This window comes from Rhamphochromis sp. 'chilingali' (genome assembly GCF_963969265.1).
Source record: "Rhamphochromis sp. 'chilingali' genome assembly, chromosome: 15".
Classification (NCBI taxonomy): domain Eukaryota; kingdom Metazoa; phylum Chordata; class Actinopteri; order Cichliformes; family Cichlidae; genus Rhamphochromis; species Rhamphochromis sp. 'chilingali'.
Genome location: NC_137942.1, coordinates 30,798,271 through 30,821,212, shown reverse-complemented (window position 1 = coordinate 30,821,212; position 22,942 = coordinate 30,798,271). Strand labels below are relative to the sequence as shown.

General features: G+C 41.4%; 2 protein-coding genes across 2 annotated transcripts in view; both read right to left on the bottom strand.

The window, feature by feature from the left end:
* The window catches only part of LOC308411954 (carbonic anhydrase-related protein 10-like), a 144,052-nt gene extending 126,321 nt beyond the window's left edge, over nt 1-17,731 (bottom strand). The window contains exons 1-2 of the mRNA XM_080906022.1: nt 17,343-17,731; nt 9,921-9,995 (exon numbers count right to left, since the gene is read on the bottom strand). Of these exons, the coding sequence (XP_080762148.1) occupies nt 9,921-9,995; nt 17,343-17,403 (136 nt within the window). The 5' untranslated portion in view covers nt 17,404-17,731. The remainder of the gene's footprint in view (nt 1-9,920; nt 9,996-17,342) is intronic.
* A 1,349-nt stretch (nt 17,732-19,080) lies between these two features.
* Nucleotides 19,081-22,942, bottom strand: part of LOC308410929 (cytosolic phospholipase A2 gamma-like) — a 17,634-nt gene continuing 13,772 nt past the window's right edge. The window contains exons 13-14 of the mRNA XM_080904597.1: nt 19,725-19,893; nt 19,081-19,444 (exon numbers count right to left, since the gene is read on the bottom strand). Coding sequence (XP_080760723.1) covers nt 19,426-19,444; nt 19,725-19,893 — 188 coding nt within the window. The 3' untranslated portion in view covers nt 19,081-19,425. The remainder of the gene's footprint in view (nt 19,445-19,724; nt 19,894-22,942) is intronic.

Here is a 22,942-nt window from a genome sequence, read left to right as displayed (position 1 = left end):
CTGTTGATTCATTAGTCAAGGTGTTGCTAACTGGCAGCATAAGTTGATGATCTCGTGTTGCCAGATTTCACCTACCAGCAGCTAAAACTCTGCTACTTGCATGCAAACCCTGCCTGTGGTGAACTTGTGCAAAATAATATATCAAAGATGTGTTTGTGTAGGCCAACTTAAAGTGACTAATACCTCGGAGTGGATACTGTATGTGTTAGCGTGATCTCCTTGCGATGGACTGGTGACCTGTCCAGGGTTTACCGGCGTATCTGTATAGCGCCAGTTCATCATAGCACAATACTCATCTCAAGGTTCTTTAGGCTCGGGCCACACAACCAGAAAACCCTGCGTTGCAAGCTCCAATTATAGAAATCATACATGCTCTCTAGCAAGCTCTGCATTTGGGGGGATTTAGTGTGAAGTTCCACAGCCGTTACCCAAACCTTCTAGTCCATAGGTGTCAAACTCTGGCCCGCGCGCCAAATTTGGCCCGCAGCCTAATTACATTTGGCCCACGAAGCCACACCAAATTACTATCAGAGCTGGCCTACTGGTATTATACAGCTAATATATATATTGTTTATTATTAAGCTTTGCTTGTTCCATATTCAGTTTTTCAGCAAAACGTGTTTTAGTCCATAAGAAAAGATTCATTCTTTTATATTGCTCATGTTCATTTCAATAAATATTAACGTTAGCCCGCGACTTTGTTCCAGTTTTGAATTTTGGCCCACTGTGTATTTGAGTTTGACACCCCTGTTCTAGTCTATTTGAAGTCGCAGTTGTAACAGGTACCAACTGGAGCTGCTATAACTTCCAGCTCCACCTGGGGATTCCCAGCAGTTCCTGAGCCAGCAGAGAAATATAATTCCTCCAGTCTTGGGCTGGTTCTGGGGCCTTCACCCAGGTGGATAGACAAGGGAATTCACATCAAGTACCTTGTAGGCTTCCTCATTGTGGAGGAGAAGCAGTTTTACTCTGGGCTCTTATAGTGGATTTTAAAGAATAAGCTTGGTCAATCTAGCTATCTAATTTGATAATTTGCTCATGTTCATGACTCTGTTCTTGTAGTTGTTACCATAATATGCCATATGCTCCCCGTTTTGTGAACAAAATTCCAAGAAGCTTTAAGTCCTTCACCTCCCCACCTTCATCTGAAGGAAACACGCCTGCCTCTTTCAAGTAGAGAAGCACTTTGGTGATGTTGAGCATTCCAGCTGTATGACTGTCAAGTCAGCACTGAAGAACCTTGTGCGATGATGCCAAAAGGACATCACTGCATCCCCATCATGTTTCTTTCCTAACTTACACTAGACCTTGAAATTCTGTCCATAAATAGGAAGCAGAGTGTTTTAATAGCCTCACATAGTGCCTGCAGACAGCCGTGTTGATAATAAAATTATTACAATTTAGACTTCCGACTCGGATTTCACTGCAGAATGCCTTGCTTAAAGTGCTGTAAGAATTTATTTAGAAAAGAGACACCATTTTAAGGTAGAGGTAGTCAGACAGGTTTCTATAATATGTCACAGGCTTTATGGAAAGCTGTAATTTTCCTGGAACTTTAAATGTGACCCAAAGTGCAAAATTGTAAAAATATACCTTTCATTTGTTCTTCCTCTCTTTCCCGTTGTTAAATTTGCCTTTAATCACCTCCTCGCTGCAGCTACCGAGAGCTAAAAGGTAGACTCTCAATTCCCTCAGCTCTCCTTTCTTTCCTCACCACCCGGCCCCCTCACTTTAAGGTGGTCTCACACACACATGCGCACGCACGGTTAGAGCTACTGTTGAGATCCATCAGCAGGAAAGGGCAGCTCCCCTGAGCTTTTGCTTTTCTTCTTTCCTCTATTCTTCACCCGCTCCTCAGACTTTTTTCCCTGTCTTTCTTCCCTCCGTCCTTTCAGCTCCTCATATCAAGGCAGGCCCAGAAACACATACAATGACAAAGTGAGAGAAACCACACGAACATGGTGTCTCGCTAGCTTCCTGTCATGTTGCCATAACATAAATCAAGTGTCATCAAGACCTCACAACACTTCATTTGCATTTGCTTGATCTCTATTCCAAGCATAGAGAAAGCCAATCAAAACATGGCCGTGGATGGGCTCTTCCTGAATGAAATGCAGACTGCAGAGTTAGCAGGGGAGACATGGAACTTATTCTCCTGACTCAAATAATTTACCTGGCATTTGCTTAAGAAAAGACCAATTATTATTTGAAGGTCTTCCTTGACTTTCTGTATGTCTAAAGCAAAAACAGATATTGTTTGCTATGTCCTCTTAGAGGGATGTAGCAAAAAATGAGGTACTTCACAAAGGAAACACACACGTTGCCACTTCTAACAGAAAATATGTGTGTTGGAGAATGGCAGCTTGACAGTTTATTCAGTTTGCTGCACGGAGCCAAGGAACTGGAAGTTTAAAAGGAATACAGAAACCAGTCTCACCAGTTTGCAGGCAAAAAAATAAATAAATACACATTTATAGCACAGCAGATTCTTTTTGAAGAATTCAGATTTGAAAAAAATGAAAGGATTTAGTACAGGTGTCACGAAGTTTGAGTTTATTTGAAGAAGGTTCAAAATGGCAGAGCTGAATGTAATTTTTATTTCTTATTGCAAAAGAAATACATCAAATCAAGTGTTTACCTCATTTATCCTTCCACTGTAGAGTGTATTCACATAAACAGGACATTTAAATAATTTGAGACTGCGTTTAAATCTTCCAAAAAGACATACAAGAGAATAACATGTGGTGTGTGCTGTGTGATACTATACTACTAAGAATGTTGAGCCTTAGTGTGAGTGAAAATTTAGTATTTTCAGGTATCGTCTGTTAATTTGCATTAAATTGCAATAAAAGGTGGCAGACTAAATGCTGACGTTGATGCAGTGTTCCATCTTTTATATACAGTCTATGGTAACACCGCAGTGATAATCTTATAATGCTGTGCCACTAAAGGAACAATAAGGTACTTTTGTATCTCGATTCGCTGTGCTTACATGTTCAAAGGTTTTAAGTACAACACTGTTAATTATTCCATTGGATCTCTTATTTGTAGCAGACTGTAACTGAGAATGATGGGAATGTCCTAAGTTATTAACCTAAGTGGGCAGAAGAAAAAAGCTCTTCTAGTCTTTGGAAGCTTTTCAAAGAATGAGATAAATTAATGTGATAAACTACTTTTCCTATGGTATCCAACTGAAGTTCAGAAATATACTGAAATTTGAAAATAAAAATGTCAACCTCAGAGTGGGACTAGAGCAAAGGTCAGAGATTCATCAGAGATGAACAAAGACTATCTGCTTTGGTGTGATGAAAATCTGTTAAACACATGTTTAAATATTTCCAAAGATCAACAGACTCAAACTTTTAGCCCCAGAATCAGTCGACATAGCTAAGAAAATTAACTGAAGTAACACAAGCAGAGATTTCCTGACTTAGCCTGCAGTATGAGTCATACTCAAAAAGTCTTTAAATCTCATAGTTCTTATAACAGGTTTCTCTCCTTGGACTGATAAAGGCCCATTTCAATTACATGCTTGTGTTTGCAGACTCCGATCCACAGCGCAGATAACCCTGACGAACTCATACTCAGACTTTAGGAAGAACGACCCCAGAGCCGTAGAAGATAAATGGGACTCACCATGGCTACAAGTAGTCATTTTATAACATAAGTAGCTGAACACAAGTTTCCATTCACTGTTCACTGAGTTCCCCTTATTTACCCAGGATGAGCATTTAGTCATATTACTGTTACTACTTTACTGCACTGTAGAAAGATCTGAAATCATTCTGACATATATACTGCACAAAATTCAAGATTCTCATAATGACACTCCCTGACTAAACTAATATTTTATTCAGTTTTTTTTATATAAACCATAGTTTTGACTGCTGCTGTCAAAACAAGCCAAAGTTAACATTAAAAGGTCCACATTAACCTAAACCAAAATCCAATCAAGTCATTTTCATCCCCAAACAAAAATTAAAATTACTTATATAAAATAAGAAGAATAAAGTCAGAAAATAAAGCTAACAGTAGAAATCAGGACTCTGACATTTTGTTCCACGCAGGATACAAACATCAGTCAACTGGTATTTATAGACCTACAAAGTCTGTATTAAAAAGCTGGAGGTGGCATTAAGTAGCAGCGTTACCCGCTGGGAAAATCTGCGTCTTGCACTTTGTCTTGCTCTTTTCCCCCACCTGCTTTCAGGTGCAGTATATGTAATAAAAACTAATTGGTCAGCATTTGGAATGGAGATACAATTTACATGTGTATGTCCTATGGGTAATTATCTGAGGGCCATAAAGGTCCATATGTGCCCCTAAGCAGTAAAAGGTAAATGTGTACACCATCTTCACTATATTTTAAGGCACCCCTGCACAGAGTTAGCAATTAGCTGGAGTACAGGAGTATTTGACAAAACAAAAGGTTATGCTATGAATTTTGTTGAGTGTGCAAAATGTGTCATTTTTTTGTTAACACGTTTAATGTAAAATCTTTAATTTGATACTTGCTAATGACTTTAGCTACAGTGCGTCTTCACTGCTACCACACAAATTACAGTATCAGTTGGATCATTAATTTACAGCACATTTTGGGTCATCTCTGTTTTCTGCATTGCTGTCATAGGTGAAAGTCTGCTCTGTTACTCTTTAGAAGAATAATCTTAAAACTTGTGATTTCAGTTTTTGTTCACGCTCAGACAGGCTGCTTGAGTCTGTTTGCTTTTAGCTTATTGCTAGTCTTCCACATTAAAGATGAAATACACCAAGACCAACATGGTGTTTTCTGTTACCATGACATTTTAGGTTAGTGTGACCTACAAAATATAACCTCTGTCTATTTTCCACATGTCCACTTAAATGTTCACTGAGGAAATGGCCTTATCAGCCATCGTCAACCACTGCGCACAGTCCAGGTTTCCTCTGGCTCTGAATGGCCCTCAAGATGTGAGCAAATTCAAGTGAATGACAGCAACATCTCTTGGCCACTCAGGCTAGAATGAAGACTGAGCTGCAGGGAACAAGCAAAAGGAGAGAAATGAGCAGGATAACAAAGAAAGAGATGGAGAGAAAAGGGTGGGTGACTGGGCCAGAATCTGGATATGCTGGAGAAAAGGAGACAGGAAAATAAGAGCAGAGGCAAACGAAAAGCAGACGAGTGGACCAGCCATAAGCATAGGGGAAACCAAGGAATGAAGGAGGAGGAGAGAAGCTGAAAGGGCAGAGGAGATGAGAGAGAATAAACCCAAGGGGAGGGAGAAGATGAAAGGAGACAGGGAGACAACCAAACACAGATGTGATCAAATATATATAAGAAATGTACAACGAAAGGATGAACCTGGCGCCCCTTAGAGTCTGATGCAAGGAAAGAGAGATGGGGAGAGAAAGCATGAGAGAAAGTTGAAGCCTAATGCTCACCGAATAACTAATGCAAATATCAAATTGACTGTTAAATTGTTAAATTGTTAAATTGTTAAATTGACTGCCCACTGCTTCACTGAGTGAATGGGTCAAATGCAGAGAAAAACAAGTAATTTCCCCATGGGGATCAATAAAGTATCCATTATTATTATTATTATTAAATGAGTTCATATTTTTAGGTTGATTCAGAAGCACATTGTAAAACATACCTTATCATTATATTAAAGTGAAATCTCATTGTTAGATCACTTTGAAACCTAGAAAAATTAGTTGTTCTAACTTGACGTCCTTTGAATTGAAAGCATAATTGCAATGCAAAGACACTGCGAGCAGCTTAAAGCCGTCTTTGTAATGACTGGTATAAAAGAAAGGAACGGCTGCAGCTGAAAATCCTTCAAACATAATTAGTTTTTCTCGGTTGGAATCAGTATAAGTGAAAATACAACAGCTTTACACAACTGGCCATATAAACCACTCAAGCATTACAGCAATATCAACTGTGATATTGGCTCCCTGTGTGAGGCCAGATCACCTTTGACCCCTTGGAGGCAGGAACTCTGAGGACTGTTTTGTCGTGCCATTGCAGCAGGTTCTTTGGATCCTGTGGGTTGTGGGGTGGATCATCCTTGTTATGCCACTTCTAAAGAAGGCTCAGTCAGCCTGTGCTGGGTCACGCACCTCGGGCTCTCTTTCATGTTTCTTGAGTCGCGCTTTAACAGTTTTTGCGGCATTTTGGTACATATCGTCTTGCTGGGAGAGGCTGCTGTTGCCATGGGTGTGTTTGTGTGTGCTTGGCTTGTAACTGTATTTATGTGGGTGGTAGGTGTCAAAGTAACTTACACGTGAATGCCAGGACCCAAGGTTTGCCAGCAGAACATTGCATTGTAACTGGTAGTCAGTATTTTTCTACTGCAAAAGTGCTTTAATGTTAAGATTGATTGGAACTGAACTACCAGAAACAGTGGCACAAGTAGCATATTTCAAATCAAACCAAAAACTAGAACGCTTCAAAAATATTTTTAACTAGGCTAAACCACCAAAGAAATATCCAATCAGAATACTGCTTAATATTGTTAGAAGAAAGTAAAAGAAGATAATTTGTTACAGTTTATCATTATTTTTTTTCTCTGTAGTTTTTTCACACTAAAAACTACTTTTGGGTGCTTGGTTAGCAGATGTGCCTCACTTTTACCATAACCAGGTCTGAAAAGGACGCCTTGTACCACCAGTGCAATAATATACATCCTGGGAACGAGAACAGGCTCTTGCTTCTTTTTACTTCAAAAATCGATATAGGGTAATCAGTTTACTCAGGGCCATGTGAACATTTGCTTTTTGCTTTAACTTGGAGATCTAGCAGGCTGCGCCAGTTAACCAATCTCCAGCTTCGAATAAGTCACATCTGATGATTCATTAACTGTTCATTTTGACAGTCATTTCTAGCTTGGTGAGCCAAGTATGGATGCAAAAAATAAGTACCGTTTAAATTATGTGACATCTTGCTGGCGTTCCTGGTGGATATGAGATTATTTTCTCAGTATAGGTGCTGTTGGTTGAACCTGTGAAGTGAAGTGGAGGACCAGAGATACTTGTTGCCATATACGTCTGCCAAAGGCTCTCCGGTGTTGCATGGTTTCTGCGGTGCATACTGTATCTCGTGTTATATTTAGTTTTGTATTTTACGGTGCCAAAGAAATAGCTCATGAGCTAACCACAGTAGCAATGCCAGACTCCTTCCTCTCTGCCTCCTCTTATCTGTTATTCTGAAAATCTCAGTGTTTACGACAAAGTAGCCCAGTAGTTGGCTCATTTGTGCTCCCTACAAAATCTGGTGGAGCATCTCACAGTAATCTCGCTCTAGAGGCTATATGAATTTGTGTTTCTCTTTAGAGGTTGCAGACACTCATCTCAGTCCATTTTCCTTTTGAAAAACACCCACAGCTGTGTCCCTCTCTTATCTCAGCCTGTGTATCTCATGAGGGTGCAAAGGTGATCACAGCAAATACGCACAAGATGACAGTGAACTGAGTTTTGAATACCATTCCATTTTCTTTCTTTTTTTCTGCTGACTACATTCCCACTTTACTCTCCAAAAACAGCTTGAAGCAGGCATTTCTCCTGTGCTGGCACAGCACTCACACAAAGCAAGAAGAAAGGTGCCATGTGAAAGTAGATCGAGGGTGAAAAAGCAGTAGTCAAAGTCGGGCTACGCTCGCTGATGTGATGAGCCTACTGACAGTCTCAAATTTCCCAGAAGGCAATTCACACATGCACACACACACAATCACACTTCTTCATTTGGAATTATTTCAGTCTCATTCTAAAACAGGAGGCGCAGCATCTAAAAGCACGACTCTTGCACGAGCATGAAAGTACAACTCCAAATTAAACTCAGCTGATTTCAAAGTAATTATAAAATTATCCCAGCTCCTTCTACACGTGCAGAGGCACAGCGAGGAAGATCAGCTGCAGTGCCTCGGCAACTCCATTACCTTGGCTCGAGTTAATTAATTGCATGTGACAGGCAGAAGTATAAAGGTGAATGAATGTGCCCCTCATCTACATCATCTCCAAAGTCATTTACTAATACAGTCTGTGATCGCTGGCCCTGATGTCAACACGAAAAGAATGTTGATGTTGAAAGATACTGCAAAACCCTGCATCACGTTGAGTGATGAAATCTCTCCAGTAGCTACAGACAGCATTGACACCAGAGTGAAGAAGAAAAAAGGGAATGTATGACTACAAGGACAATAAGCTTCAAACCCCTTATTTCGGGGTCATGTTAGTAAAGCATTGGATCGTACATATAGGTGTGCTTTCCCTTTTCTCACGTTACAGAAAAAAAAATCACTTACTTGCATTAAGAACATTTGTACCAGAATCAAAGAAAAACCACCACATGGGGCTGCTTGAATCTTTTAAAAAGGACCTCAAATCAACACGCGACTCTTCATTATTATGCAGAACAACAACCAGTACATATTAAATTTCTTCAAGACCTTTTTTGTCATTATTGTTAATGACTATTCTGTTTGTTTATGATTTCCTTCTTTGACTATTGTGCAGTCAAACACAGGCAGCCCCTTTTCTTTGACTCTTTGCAGCGACAGTAAAGGCATTCATTAACTCATTATACATATTAAAGACACAGCAGGCTTCCGTCATGAATGCATAAAAATAAAAGTAACTGTAGATTTCAGTGTGTGCTTGTTTGTCGGAGTCAAAACTTAATAAATTGAGTGAACTCAGCACGTGCTATTCAGACAGAAAGACACGAAGCAAAAGGACTGCAGGAAGTGAAACGAAAGCCACTTGTTGCTGCTGAATTAGCCTTTCAGCTGTTTTTTAAAGAAAAAGCAAGTTATTGCTTATGTTAACAAAAAAAATAGTAAAAATGTAACTTACAAAAAAAGGCGCTCCTTCCTACCGAGGGTAAACTTGGAAAAAGATGTTGAAAACACAACTTTCCTCAAAACAATGTGAAGATATGGCTCAAAAATTGAAAAGTAAAAGGCTTTTAAGATCACCAAAAAGACATTTAGAAAAAGACAGCCCTTTTCATCCAAGTTTCTTTGAAAAGATAAAGGGCACACTTCCTCCTCAACAGCTCTACAGACTCCTCAGGCAAACAGCAGATTCAGCCAAAGACCTTCCTGTGATGTGACCTTGTTAAACACTACATCACAATGCTGTTGTAGCATGTGGGAACCATAAGTTGTGATTGTCCCAAGGCTTGTACAAATGAGCTCCCCGTTCAGCACACACTGAGCAGAACCACATCAGAATAAATGTACATATGCATTTAATATTTTAACAAATGCTGCTGAGTAACATTACCTTGTATAACTGGAGTGGATGTCTAACACCACCCCACAGCCAAAAAAGCTTGTTCTTTTAAAAGGAGGAAACATAAAATGTGTTTGTAATTTTATAAAAAATATAGTTAGGTGTCTAATTAAATGTAGCATTACTTTAGTAGCCCCCAAAGTCAAGCTTAGCATCAATCCTGGTGGATCAGCTGACACCTTTCTCCATATCCAATTGATAAATTTCATATATGGCCAACTTTTTGACCTGCTTTAGCTTGCCTATGATTACTCCACACTCCAACCCACTATGCAAACCACCACCACTCCAGTCTTTCATGCTTGGTTAGGCCCAGTCACACCGGTCTAGAGACCAGTCGGCAACTGTCTGGAAACCACCTGTAACCAGGGAAACGCCTATGGGTACATCACTGTTGCTAAGTTCTAAAGACTTTAATGAAGCCAAATTTTGATTGGGTCTAAAATGCAGTGTTAACAACACACATGCATGTGTGGTACACAAATATGCAACTTAATAATCAGCTTCATTTGTTAAATTCAAAGATTTTGAATTTTATTTAACAAACTATGATCCAAAAAATGAAACCCTTGTGTCAGTGACTAACATCTTTACACATTTGATCTGGTGTTGAACCATTGTATTTGACTTTGATGGAGATCATTTACCTGGAACAAAGCTCCCCTGGACAACATCCTTATATGCCCACCAACTGTCATCAAGCTTGGATGTAATAGGCTGAGCTGCAGGGAAAAAGAGAAGGAGACAACATTTTATAGCACTTTCACGCATCAATCCCACATCAGTTTGACTCTGCTTAACCTACAGACTGGAATGAAATAGGTTACGCAAACACTGTTAACGCCTCTGCAGCTGTAACACTGCAGACAATGACATGGACGTCACTACCTGACGCAACTCCCTTCTCCCTAAATAGTCCACAACTTTAGTAAATTTAGCACTACTATAAAAAAAAGTGTACCCCTTGTTTTGTACAAAATGATCTGTATAATATAGAATCTGAGGATAAAAAGATGGAGTAGTTAGTGCTGTTCCCTCGCAGCACGAAGGTCCTGTATTTGACTCCACCACCTGCATGTAGGGCTGTGCAATATGACCAAAATCTCATATCCCAATATAAGACATTTCTCATCCCGATAACGATATATATCACAAAATTGTGCTTTTTCTGTCAATTCTGTGAATCTCAGGAAACTCAACTTGCGTGAAGTGTTTTCAGCGGGACGTCGTGTACCTGGAGTCGAGTGTTTTGACCAATGTTTATATATTTTTAGATATAACCTGTAAAGGCCGCCATTTTCTTTGTGAGTATTTATTACACGGCGTGCTGCTGGTAAAAGCTTGTTCTAACGTTTGAGTCTAAGGTTTATTTTGAGCACCTGACGGCTCTTTTTTGCTTCTCATCCATAAACTCTATCCATACTCTTCTACAGGATTCTTGCATAGGTGGTAGAAGAGGTTTGTCATGTTTGAGTCTGTGGTGGGGATCAGTTTGCAGCAAAATTTGCATAGTACAGCTTTCTGGTCCATGTCAGACTTTTCATAATCAAACCATGTCCATGCTACAGAGGTAGCCCCTCGTTTAGGAATAAGGTCCTTGATTTGTTTTGACTGGTCCTTCTGTTTGGAGCTACCTGGTTCTGCCTCATCTTCACTGGCCATGCTGGTATTCTCTGTCCCTGCATCCACATAGTGACCCATCCAAACGATGAAAAATTATTGCCGTAAACAGTGTATTTTGCAACACCACGAAACAAACAATAGTGTATAATATGAAACGATAAATGTTTTCATTTCCTCATCCAATATATTTCATCATATCGCACAGCCCTACCTGCCTGGGTTCTCTCCAGGTACTCCGGCTTCCCCCCACAGTCCAAACACATGCAGTTAGTGGGGTTTGGTTAAAGGGTGATTCTAAATTGCCCATAGGTGTGAATGTGAGCGTGAATCTGTGTTGTTCCTACATCACATTGGCAGATTGTCCAGAGTGTACTCTGTCTAGGGCTGTGCGATATGGCCTAAAATCCATATCGCGATATAATCTGAAGCACATGCGGTAACGATATATATCGCGATATATTCTTTTCTTCTGTATAACGTATTTTCCACACTATAAGGCACACTTAAAATCCTTTAATTTTCTCAAAAATCGAGAGTGTGCCTTATGTATGAATTCTGGTTGTGCTTACTGACCTCGAACCGATTTTGGCGTGCAGAAATCTGTTAAAAAATGTTTTGATCGATTGTCACAGCATTACGGCTGCCGTAGTGAGGAACTTCGCGGAGTAATCTTGGTCCAAAACTCCGTCCGCTTCAGGTCCCAAATCAAACGAACACTGAGAGTTAAAAACAGTCTAAATTCTTTCATCTTTAATAAAATCATCAGCATTGCTGCTTTAGCAGGCGTAACAATTAAGTTTAACATCCATGCATCCATGAAAACAGAATTTATTAAATTTAACGGAGTTAGAAGTTAACAGGAAGTTAGCTCGCTAGTTTCCACCTAAACATGACATGCCATGTTCTGACTGAGAGATTTTTGAAACTAATTAAAACGTACAGCTCTGCTATCACTTCCAACATAAATGAAGACAGGAAACTAAACAGCAGTGGCATTTGCAGGGTTACTGAAGTTGGACTACCTGGTATATAATGTTGTGCTACGTGATTGCTAGCAACACAGCTATGTTAGCATAACATTAGCACAGTGAAGCTGGAGGATGAACGCCAACTTTTCTTCCACTCGATAAAAGTTAACGTGAGGGATTCTGGTCATTAGGGACAAATGTAATCGCATAGCAGGATGCTATACACGGGCCAAACGTCAGTCAGGAGAACAACTGAGATTATTCATCCACAATACGAGGTTAGTTATTAATATACTGCAACAACATGGGAATAGAGCAGCTGCGAGAGAATTCAACATTAATGAATCAATGTTACGGAAGTGGAGGAAGCGCCGTTTTTGGCTTTTCACCATATTTCAAAAGTGCTTCATCTCTTTGCTATGACTGTCGCCCGGCATAATTTGCAGATGATAATGGTTGGATGCTTCCGACCAAAACAGGCGCAGCTTGATTACATCATCAACATGCGCTATCGCAATAGACCAGTATAGTCAAAATCTCTATTGTTGGCCAAATTTATATCGTTTCTATCGTATATCGTTTCTATCGCCCACCCCTAACTCTGTCTAATACTGAGAACTGAAGACATGAATGGGAAACAAACAGTGCAGAGAGACTACAGCAGCCCAGCGGAAGGTATCTAAGGCATAAACAGATGTAAGTGTTGCAGCAGAGGCTGATGAGAAACAGGAAAAACAGGAAAAATAGTAAGAAGTGAACTGCAGTTTTTTTGTTCATCCAATTCCCTGCATCACGAAAAAAGAAAATGTAGTATGGTCCCAGGATAAAAAAAAAAACTGGCTTCACTCTGGCCCTGGCTTCTGTCATTCGAAGAGAACTGCATCTGATCGTGCCGGCAATTATTTGGCGCCTATATGTATAACTTGGAAAACTAGAAATGCATTAATTGTAATTTTTAATTTTCTTGGCCAATCCTGGTTTCCTGTTTTGCTCCTGCCAATTCCAATTTTGGCTGATTTAGATCTTTCAAGAACTACAATCCACTGCTTACATAACTTTAAGATTTCGTTAACAGAATTTTCAATTCATGTACACAATAAAACAATGATTTCTATTGTTTTCTAAGACTGCAACCAATTACAGTGACTATCAAGAAAATCTCACGAGTTAGTCCAGGTTACTGGTGTCAAGGGTAGTGTCGTGGATGAGAGAAGGAGGACCCAAACGCTGGACTCACAGGCAGGTAGGTGAAGGTGGATGTTTATTGCCGAAGGAGTGAGCAAACAGTACAGAGGGAGGAAATGGCTGGCTGACCGAATGAATGAACAAAGGACTGACTGACTGACTGGACATACAGACGACATCAGACATACATCATTAACATCAATGACACGACAGAGAACTGGTGAAACCGAGGAACTTAAATACACAGGTTGAATGATGACAATGATTGGAAACAGGTGAGTACAGGGCTGAACATAATCTGACTAATGACACGGGAGACAAGCTGACACGGGAAAAGACAGGAAGTGAGAACATTAATGTGGCGAACCAAACTGAACATGAACAAACTGAAATCACTGGGTCAACGACCCAGGAACCCTGACAACTGGAAAGGGCTTTTCATATAAATAACATCCAGTGGCAGTGAGAACACTATCCTTTGGTTTGAGTTTGTTTCTGTGCTACTTTAACTTTTTATTAGCTAGCTAGCTTTGGCACTCCATCCTCTTTTCCATTTTCCTCTTTTATCGCAGCAAAAATGCCAAAGTTTGAGCCTTAAAATCACACTCCAAAGCAGGTTTTTGACATCATCGTAGCTGCCTCCATCTTTTATACTTTCTGTTTATTCATCTATCATAAGAATCGCATATTCTTCCTGTTTTAGTAAGGTCTCAGTCACACAGGTCTAGAGACCAGTCAGCCATTCCCAGCAACGTCTCCTCTCAAGAGAAAATTGTATATCAACCAGTTAGCCTTACAACTGAAATCAACACATTTCAAAAGGTGGAACTTTTAGTTTGGAGGCAAATGGTCTCCAGTTGCACTTTGTATCAGTCTTTTTCAAGTTTCACTACGACTCAGTGGTTAGTTACCGAACATTTGCAGATAAGTTGATGTCTTCCATGCAAACTGTGTAATCGCAATCGCAAGGTTTTCAGTGCACTACCTCTTTCCAAATGATTTCACCTAGCAACAGCAACCACTCTCCCAGAACCACTCACCAATTCCTCAGGGAAAACTCATTTTTCCCTAGCAACCACTGGTTGCCAGGCGGTCACTAACCGTTCCCTAGGCCTGTGTAGCTGTGCCCTGAAGAGTAGCTACCTCCAACATGTGTGCCAAAACTACTACATCTGTTCACTGGAAACACTGGCACCAGATTGATGTCCAGTCCCAGGTAGACAGCAAACAAGTTGGCCCAGCTGGGAACAGTGTTGTGTTCAATATTATTAAACTGGGAAACTGGGAATGCATACAAACAAAGTAAAAACTCAAATTATACTTTAAAGCTAATATTATAAACAGCACACATTTCTAACAAACTTAATGCTAGCAAACTGACATGTCCTAATCTAATGATCACATTAGGAGTAAAGGTGACAAACATGCTGCATAAACAAGTTGAAAGTAGTAGAACTTTGACAGTCTGGCAGAAGGTACAGCAAAAATAGCTGATATTTAAACTAGAGGGCTAAATGAAGAAAGCAGTTGCAGGTGTGCAAAGAGGGTGCAGTCAGCTGTTTGAAACACTGAGGATGTCTCGGGCACCTTCAATGTGCAATGTTTGGCTACAGTTAAATGGTATGTTTTAAAGTAAACATGAGAGACAGGTAGGGAAAGAAATAAGGGATTATGTCACCATGACAGATAAATGAACCAGAGTCCTGTAAATGATTTGAGGAAATATAATAACTACAAGTACTAGAATTTCATTCATCCAAAACTCTTGAGACCAGCCTGCAATCACAACTCACATATATATATATATAAGACTATCTATCGATAGATAGATAGATAGATAGATAGATAGATAGATAGATAGATAGATAGATAGATAGATAGATAGATAGGTGTGTGTATGTGTGTGTGTGTGTGTGTGTGTGTGTGTGTGTGTGTGTGTGTGTGTGTGTGTGTGTGTGCGTGTGTGTGTGTGTGTGTGGAGAGAGAGATGTAATTAAGCTTTCAGTGTAAGTCAAACTGGAGATTTGCTTATGCATGATACATTTATTCCTATGGAAGTTGGTGGTGCACAATTCCTCACACCGTGTATTGTGTGTTTCTAGCCTCAGGCTACCTCTGACTGGGGATTTGCTCAGTTACCATCCAACTCAACACGTTGTGATCAACCTACCTGGCAGCAGCAGCACAATTAAAACAGGGCTGCCAGGATGTGATGGCTACTTCAGAATAGCAGAACCAGGACACTGACATGTTACAAACGAATTGCAACATGTCAGAAACAGTCGATGCGAAGTCGATGCAGTTAACTACTGAGTAGGTGTGCTATCCTTTCCAAGGACGACTCACATTCCCCATTCTAATGACCTGCATGTCTGTGGACTGACAAACATATTCTTCAGATCTGAACACTGATGTAATAATTCTATTATATTACTACTAACTGGAATCCGATGCTGTAACTAATAATATTATTATTATTATTGAAAAGGTGTGCATACTTTCTTCAGGTAAAATGCTCGGGCCTGCTTTTAGCACAAAATTGACTGCCCCTGACTGATTTCAGAATTCATTTCAAGCACAGTTGGATGCCTGATTAACTCCTGAAGCAGTCCCCTACTTTAAAGAACAAGTATCAGCCAGTACTGTCCCCTTGCACCAAAAACATATTATATTTATATTTTATAAATATAAATTATAAAGGTTTTTTCTGCTAGAACCAAGTGTATGCCACCACTACTCTGCACACATCTGTAAAGATGTCGACACAGAGAGCCGCAGCCAGTAGCTGTCTGCTAGGCCTCACCTTCATTAATCAGCAGGTGCTCATACCTTGTATTTTGCATTTTAATTTAATTATCTGACAAATAATATGACCTACTGACCTATGACAGAGACCATTCAAGAAGTTTGTCTTTCCGCTTTGGTGATTTCATTTTCTTTGCATTTTTTAATCTGTAACTTAGCATTAATTAGCAGGTACATATGTCAGTTGCATCCATAAAGTTAACAGATACAGCTTGCTAACAACCCCGAATGTGGTCATTTGTCAATATGGAAGAAAAAAAAACATGGGAACAACCAAAATGCTATCATTCATGGTTTAAAATGCAGTTTCTAGGAACCAATGTGGCATCCACTGTTGATATACAGTCTACCGTTTTTCCACTTTTAAATGCAATCAGTCAATTAAAGCACCTTCCATGCAGGTTAGTTCAGTTACTTTACAGATGACTATTGAAGTGAGACACTAAATCACTACTACCTCTTTAAAACTGATCATTTGAGAGAAGAGTGAAATTAAAATATTTGACTCTGAGCCACCCGGTTAGCCCATTAACATGCATGGCTTACAACTCAAACGTTTCTCCTTTTTTGCCATGTTTTATCACAGTGTCTCCACCGAACTGGGTAATTTATACCCAGCCTAATTTGAAATGAAATGAAACATGAAACATGGGCAATGTGTGGAGTGGTACTGATCAGAATGGCCTTTATTGGGGAATTGACACTGTTGTTAGCCTATTCTTTGAGCATCTTTATAGTTTCATTCTGATTTGGAACTATTGTAATGAAGTTATGATACATTATAACGTGTTTATTTGCATTGTTTTTCTTTTGAAGCCTGCAAATCAATGTGAAAATATAATTATGACCAGGCCAGCCAGTCATGTTTTGTTAAGAATCTAAGGTTGGCTGCCTCGACACTGATGAGTAGGAAGGCTTGACTTGTGGGAATCTTGACTAAATGGGTGGTTACCCCTGCTGACAGCACCGCACAGTAGAGCCCTCTGACACATGGGCAGTGAAATTCATGAGCTATATATACTCACAGAGCCTTTGTAGTTTGGGTTCAGGCCACTGTGAGTAGCCTAATCTGAGCTACTACCTCTGTAAAGTGCACGTGTGTGTGTGTGTGTGTGTGTGTGTGTGTGTGTGTGTGTGTGTGTGTGTGTGTGTGTGTGTGTGTGTGTGTGTGTGTGTGTGTGTGTGTGTGTGTGGTTTTGATGAGAGTTCTGCAGCATGCATTTCATGGTCAGGCTCACACCAGCGTGCTGCCGTATGTCTCTGTGCGAAGAGCCTGTTGACTCATAAAACACACTCAAAGATGAGTAGGCGATGATTTACCTAATTGGCAGATTACTATAGGTCTTTTATCAGCAGCCTAAGTCACTATTATGTAACATTTCAGCAGAGTCTATCTTCTATCACACATGAATGTAGTGTACCCATGCTCCCTTCTATTCCTCATTTGTTAAAAGCTGTGAAGGATGCTGGCTTCTTTCGCTTCCTTACCTGATGAAGTGCAGATGATATATGTTTGCAAAATCACAGCTATATCCCAAACGACATGCATTCTTCGTTTAATTCCTGCTCATTTTCTGATGCTGCTGCTGAGTCGCACTTGTAGATAACAACACGGCCAAACTTTAAGCATTTTCCCCCTCCTCTTCTTCTTTTGGAGCTCGTTATCCCCGTCTCGCTCCTCCCGTGGAGCGCCGTGATGGTTTCAAGCCTCGTAGGACAGATCCGTTCTCACGGCTTCGTCCTCCTTCGCTTTCCGGTTTGGTGTTCGGGCAACATTTCGGTCTTATATTTTTAACAAAATTATTTTTACCAGCGTTCGTCATACATTTATCTCTTAGTCAGTGTGTTCTGTCCTTATAAAATGTCAGCCGTGAAATCCGTTCATGATGCACGCTCCGCTTGTGTTTGGGGCGGGTGGGTGTCTGTGGCGCACCGCCCGCCTGCAGCAGATCAGCAAAACTTCACTGACGACGCAAAACGAACCGAGAGCGCACAATCTGACAGAGAAAGACGCACATTCAAGATAAAACTACATAACAGGGTTATGTCTGAAAAACCAGTGCTCTGTAAATAACTGCTTAAAGAAGGATCATTTAAAAAATAAGCTGAAACATGTTTAGTCTCACTGGCAAGCCGTGCAAAGTGCGTTAGAGCAGGTCCACATGGATAGATGAAGAAAACTTTAAAAAACTAACAGAAACAATAACTTTCACATTGTTTTATTCCGACTTCCACGTTTAATAAGTCAAATTCCTGACTGACATGCTGCCACAATAACTGCTGACACTCACTGAGTTAGACCAAGATACAACAACATGCCACAAATCATCCAACTGGCTGCAGCGTGCTGTCTGTAGATGGCCTTGCTAGATGATACTTTTGGCTGTACTGACCTACATAAACACGCTCCGACTTTGTCCCGTGGAAGTTGTGCGACCTCTGGCGTTAGCTGTAAGTTACTATAACTAAACCCCGTCTCGATCCACGCCTTGCTCCTCTCATATAACAAACAACATGGCGACGGAGAAAAGGCTCAGCGTGTGGCTTCATAATAAAAGTTCGTTAATTGGCGTGATTTCAGGATGGAGCAGCGAAGGATTGAACCACCAAGTAGTTCATCATTTTTGGACTACAGCTTAGATAAGAGTTCATTCTCCTCAAACACATGGCAGGTTGTGAATTGTATAACTTAGAATTTATATTACGATTTCATTAAGTGTCACAAAACTGCCATCATGATATTGATATCATCAGTATCAGTGATCATACATGGGTAGCATGTATCAGTCACTTTTTACTAGCATATATTATTAAAAATGTAACATAGTGCACCAATAAATATTAACAAGAGCACTTTGAGAAGCAGGACAGTCTGGATTGCTAAGGTCAATTACCAGCTACAAGCCAGGGGGAAAACACACCAAGGTCAGAAAGATGTTCACATTATTATTTAAAACTTCTGTTAAAAAATAGCCACGTTTTTTGGTTTGTTTGTTGTTTATTTATAAAGGTTTTACACGAATGTGAACTTTATTTCTCTCATGATAAATTATGTTAAACTAGTCAGCTAGTTATCACTGGGCTGACTTAAATACATGCATCTTTTATTAGGACTGTTCATTTCACAGGTTGTAGTTGTGGATGTGATGCATATAATTACTTGTGTAGCACAAACTGTTTGGCATTTTAATTATGTATGTTAAACTCAGTGATAGCACAGCCCAGCTCTTTGGAAGTCCCACTGTGGGGTTTTATTTGTTTTGGGGGGGTCACGTGCATACTTTAATGCATTTTAAGATGAACACAAGGATCTTGTGTTCTTCCTTCCAAATACTGATATGAATAAGAGCTGCTCCAGATAATGGTGTATAGTTGGAGTTGCTACAGCAGCAAAGGGCTGTTGCTGCTGTAGCATACACATTGCACATTGGTCAAAAATAAGACACATAACACACTGCCAGTACTTTAAATGATGATTTATATATGGGTTCTGTTTTCATGTAGCTTCAATATTATCATCAGTAGTATCATCATGAACCAAAGATTTACGCTGCCCGAACAAGAAACCGAGCTATGGTTCGCCAGCCTTCCTATAGAGGAGGAAAAAGGAGGGTGTGTTAGCTTTTCTGTAAGTCACACATTTATCCATTTTCCATCCACATCTTTCTGTAATACACAGATATGACTTTTTTTTAACTTCTGTTACAAATCAGCCTTCTCTACAGAGACATACAGTGACCTCATAGATGACGTGCTGAAAGATATGTGAGAATAGTGACCTACATTGACAGCAATGCAAGATTATGCCTATTTCTTTTACGTCTCACTCCGTCTCACTTGACACTCCGTCGCACTCGAAGCTATCCCTACCACTTATTATGTCTGCGGAGAGCAGCTTTGTTTATCTCCTTCAGCAGAGTTTCCTTGTTGTTCTTCACATTTTCTTTCGCCATCTCCAACACAAACTTGATTTTTTCCTGGCTGAAGGGACGCTGGAAGGTGGAGAACTCATCCATCTTTGCTTTGAACTCCTCTGCATCTATCAAAAAAGCAGTAAAGTGCCTCAATCACCTATTCTGTTTATCACAATAAGCTTCAGTTTGCAGCACTATGTAGGTTCCTCATCCTTTTAGACCTTTTGGACCTCTTTGGCAACAAGAAATAGCAAATAAAGCTATATATTTTTTAGATATCTTTTTTTTATTTTTTTATTTGCCTGTCCCGTTTGGCTTTTTGGCATCAGAATTATTGTCTAAAGGCTAAGAAAGATGCCCAACGGATTTACTTTACCAAATAGACCATCCCAGCCTTGCTGTAATGGTCTATTTGATTCACCTTTTATTCTTTATTTTATTTTATTTTCACTTGCTAAATACGGGACAGATTTGACTGGGGAAAAGAAAGGGGAGAAAGAAAGAGGGAAAGAAAAACAGCGGAGAAGAGGGACGGGGATAAAGGACAAAAAACAAAAACCAACAAAATAAGCAGACAAAAAATACATATATCAATCACCTGGATCACCTGTTGAGAAAGAAAAAAGAGAAAACAAGCAGAAGAAAAAAGAAAAGAGCAACATAATAAACAACATCACGATGATCTATGTGAATATAACAGTAAATACTAAATATTAAACATTATTGTGCAGCACGTAAGATCGACAGCGCACAGTGTACTTTGAGGTAGCTGCCAAAAAGGGTGTAGTTTGTGTGTGTGAGCACCCGTGTGTACACCTGTGAGCATGAGCGTGCTTCTTTTTAAAAGGTTCCTTCATGTAATGATCTGCTAGAGGGTGTGGAGGAGCCTCAGCCCCGTCCTCCAGGGTATGAAGCAGGTATGGAGGAGATCAAAACTCAGGACATCCAGAGGCCCTCAGAACACAAGAGACCAAGGAAGACCAACAGAGGGGCAGCCGCGCCACTGTCCCAGAAAGAGCTGAGGAAGCCCCAGATGAGGGCTCACTCAGCAGCCGCGGAGCAGAAGCCAGGGGGGTTGCAGTGACGCGCCCGTGAGCTCCGCCGGCAGCCAGCTGTGCCTGAGTGACCGAGCCCCAGGCTGAGAGGCCGAGGGCACCCCACCCTCAAAGTGGCCCGAGCGAGCCCCAGGCTCCAGGCCCCGACAAGCAGCCACCAGGAGTGAGCCGGTGTGTACCTGGACGCCCATCCCCGGACACAAAGAACCACCAACGCCTGAGGGCGTCTGCCACTGGCAGGGGAAGTGGTGGGGGAGATAGGCCTCCATACCTTGGAGGGCCTGAGATGTCCCCAGAGAGGTGGCGTCTGATACCCAACCTGACATATAGACACAGACATACAGGCACACACAGATACAGACATCCATTCCCACCCTCATGCTCTCATATGCAATTACTCAACACTCACCCAACGTGGAGACAGACATAGAGAGACACTGTACACACAATCACACTCCCAAAGCGTACTCTAAGCCCCAGGTCTAGGTACCTTTGCCCCTGGAGGGGGAAACTGCACCCAGACCCAGGTAGTGTTACCCTTTTCCCTGCGGTGGAGAGAAGCAGACTGCCCGACTCGGCAGCAGCAGGGAGGCCCCACATTCCAGACCCCAGTTGGACAGCCAACTCCTCCTCCCAGCCCCCCCCGCTCCAGCAGGCCGCAGAGAACGGGGGGGTGTTGTCATGGTCCTGAGTCTGAGGACTCAGTGTTTTGTGTTTCCTTATGCTTTTGTTCATTCCGAGTGTGTATTCTGTTGTGATTTTGCCATTTGTTAGGTTTCTGTTCTTTGCCTGCCTGCTCCCACTTCTCTGTGTTCCCTCTGTCTGTCCATGGTGTTATTGTGTCTGCTCATGAGTCTGCCTGTCATGTTCAGTGTCCTGTCTGGTTCTGTCTGTTAATTTCCTGTTTTATTCTGAAGGTTCATGTCTGATGTGAGTGTGTTCAGTTTACATTTCCCCTGTCCCGTCAGCTCTGATTTCTCCCTGCTGTGTTGCCCTCCTGTCTCTTATCCCCTGATTACTGGTGTGTGTATTTAAGCCCTGTGTGTTCTCCTGCCTGTTGCCGGTTCGTCTGTATTACTCCATGTAAGTCCGCGCTTTTCTGCATTCATCTGTGTCTCTCTGCGTTTTTGTATCCTCCGTCAGTCTGCGTCTCTCTGCCTTTCACCCCGTGTCCTGTGGATTTCTAGTTGCTCTTTAGTTTTCCCAGTTTAGGTTTCCGTTAGTTTGTCTCATTATTCGTTTTCTGTTCCTGCCACTGACACCTTGTAAATAAACTCCACTAATCTTTTCATACACTGCTTGCTCTTGGGTCCTTTTTCCAACTCCACACGGCTCGCCTCGGCAGCCGTGGCATGTGTGAAGACTCCAAACCTCCCTCCACCCGCTCATTGTAGTGTTGATGCATGTGTGTTCTAAGGTCCATTTAAAACCCAGGAGGGCATGGAGCTACCTGCCAGAGAGCAGCAGGTAAGCGCATAGCCCCTCCTGATAGCCCTCAATGTCTACATGTATTTAAAATTGAGAGGTGGGCAACGGCGCCAGGGGTGAGGTGTACACCCTGATGGTCTTTTGGATTCCATGTAGCGTGCCCACCCCCAAGATCCTATATGTATGTGTTATGAGAGTGTGAGTAATGGGAATGTCTAAGTTGTGGGATAAAATTGAGGCACAAGAAGCCAGAAGGGGACAGAGGGGGGTATGCCTCCCTTGCACCCTGGTGACACACCTTTACCCCAAGGCCCTGCATGTGTGGGTGATTGTGTTGGAGCGGGAAGAGGGAGGCAGCTGGAGTTAGGGAGGGAAGGAAGGGAGGGGCAAGTGACCCCTCCCTGGGGCCAGCTCCCCCACTGACCCCAGTAGGCACCCCCATACTCTGCAACCCGCCAGGGAAAGGGGGCCCAGGCCCATCCGGACCGGGGCCCAGTTCAGCAGCGCCGCCTGGCCCCACCTCGGAGAAAACTTCACCCACCCCGTCATCCACTCATCTTCCAGACGACACAAGACAATAGACGCCCAGGCTGAGATCTTCCTCCACCTCTCCTATATCTCCCCCTCCTGCAGAGAGAGTCCCTGAAGAGAGGAGACCTCCTGCAAGATGTAACAGCCTCCCCCATCAGTT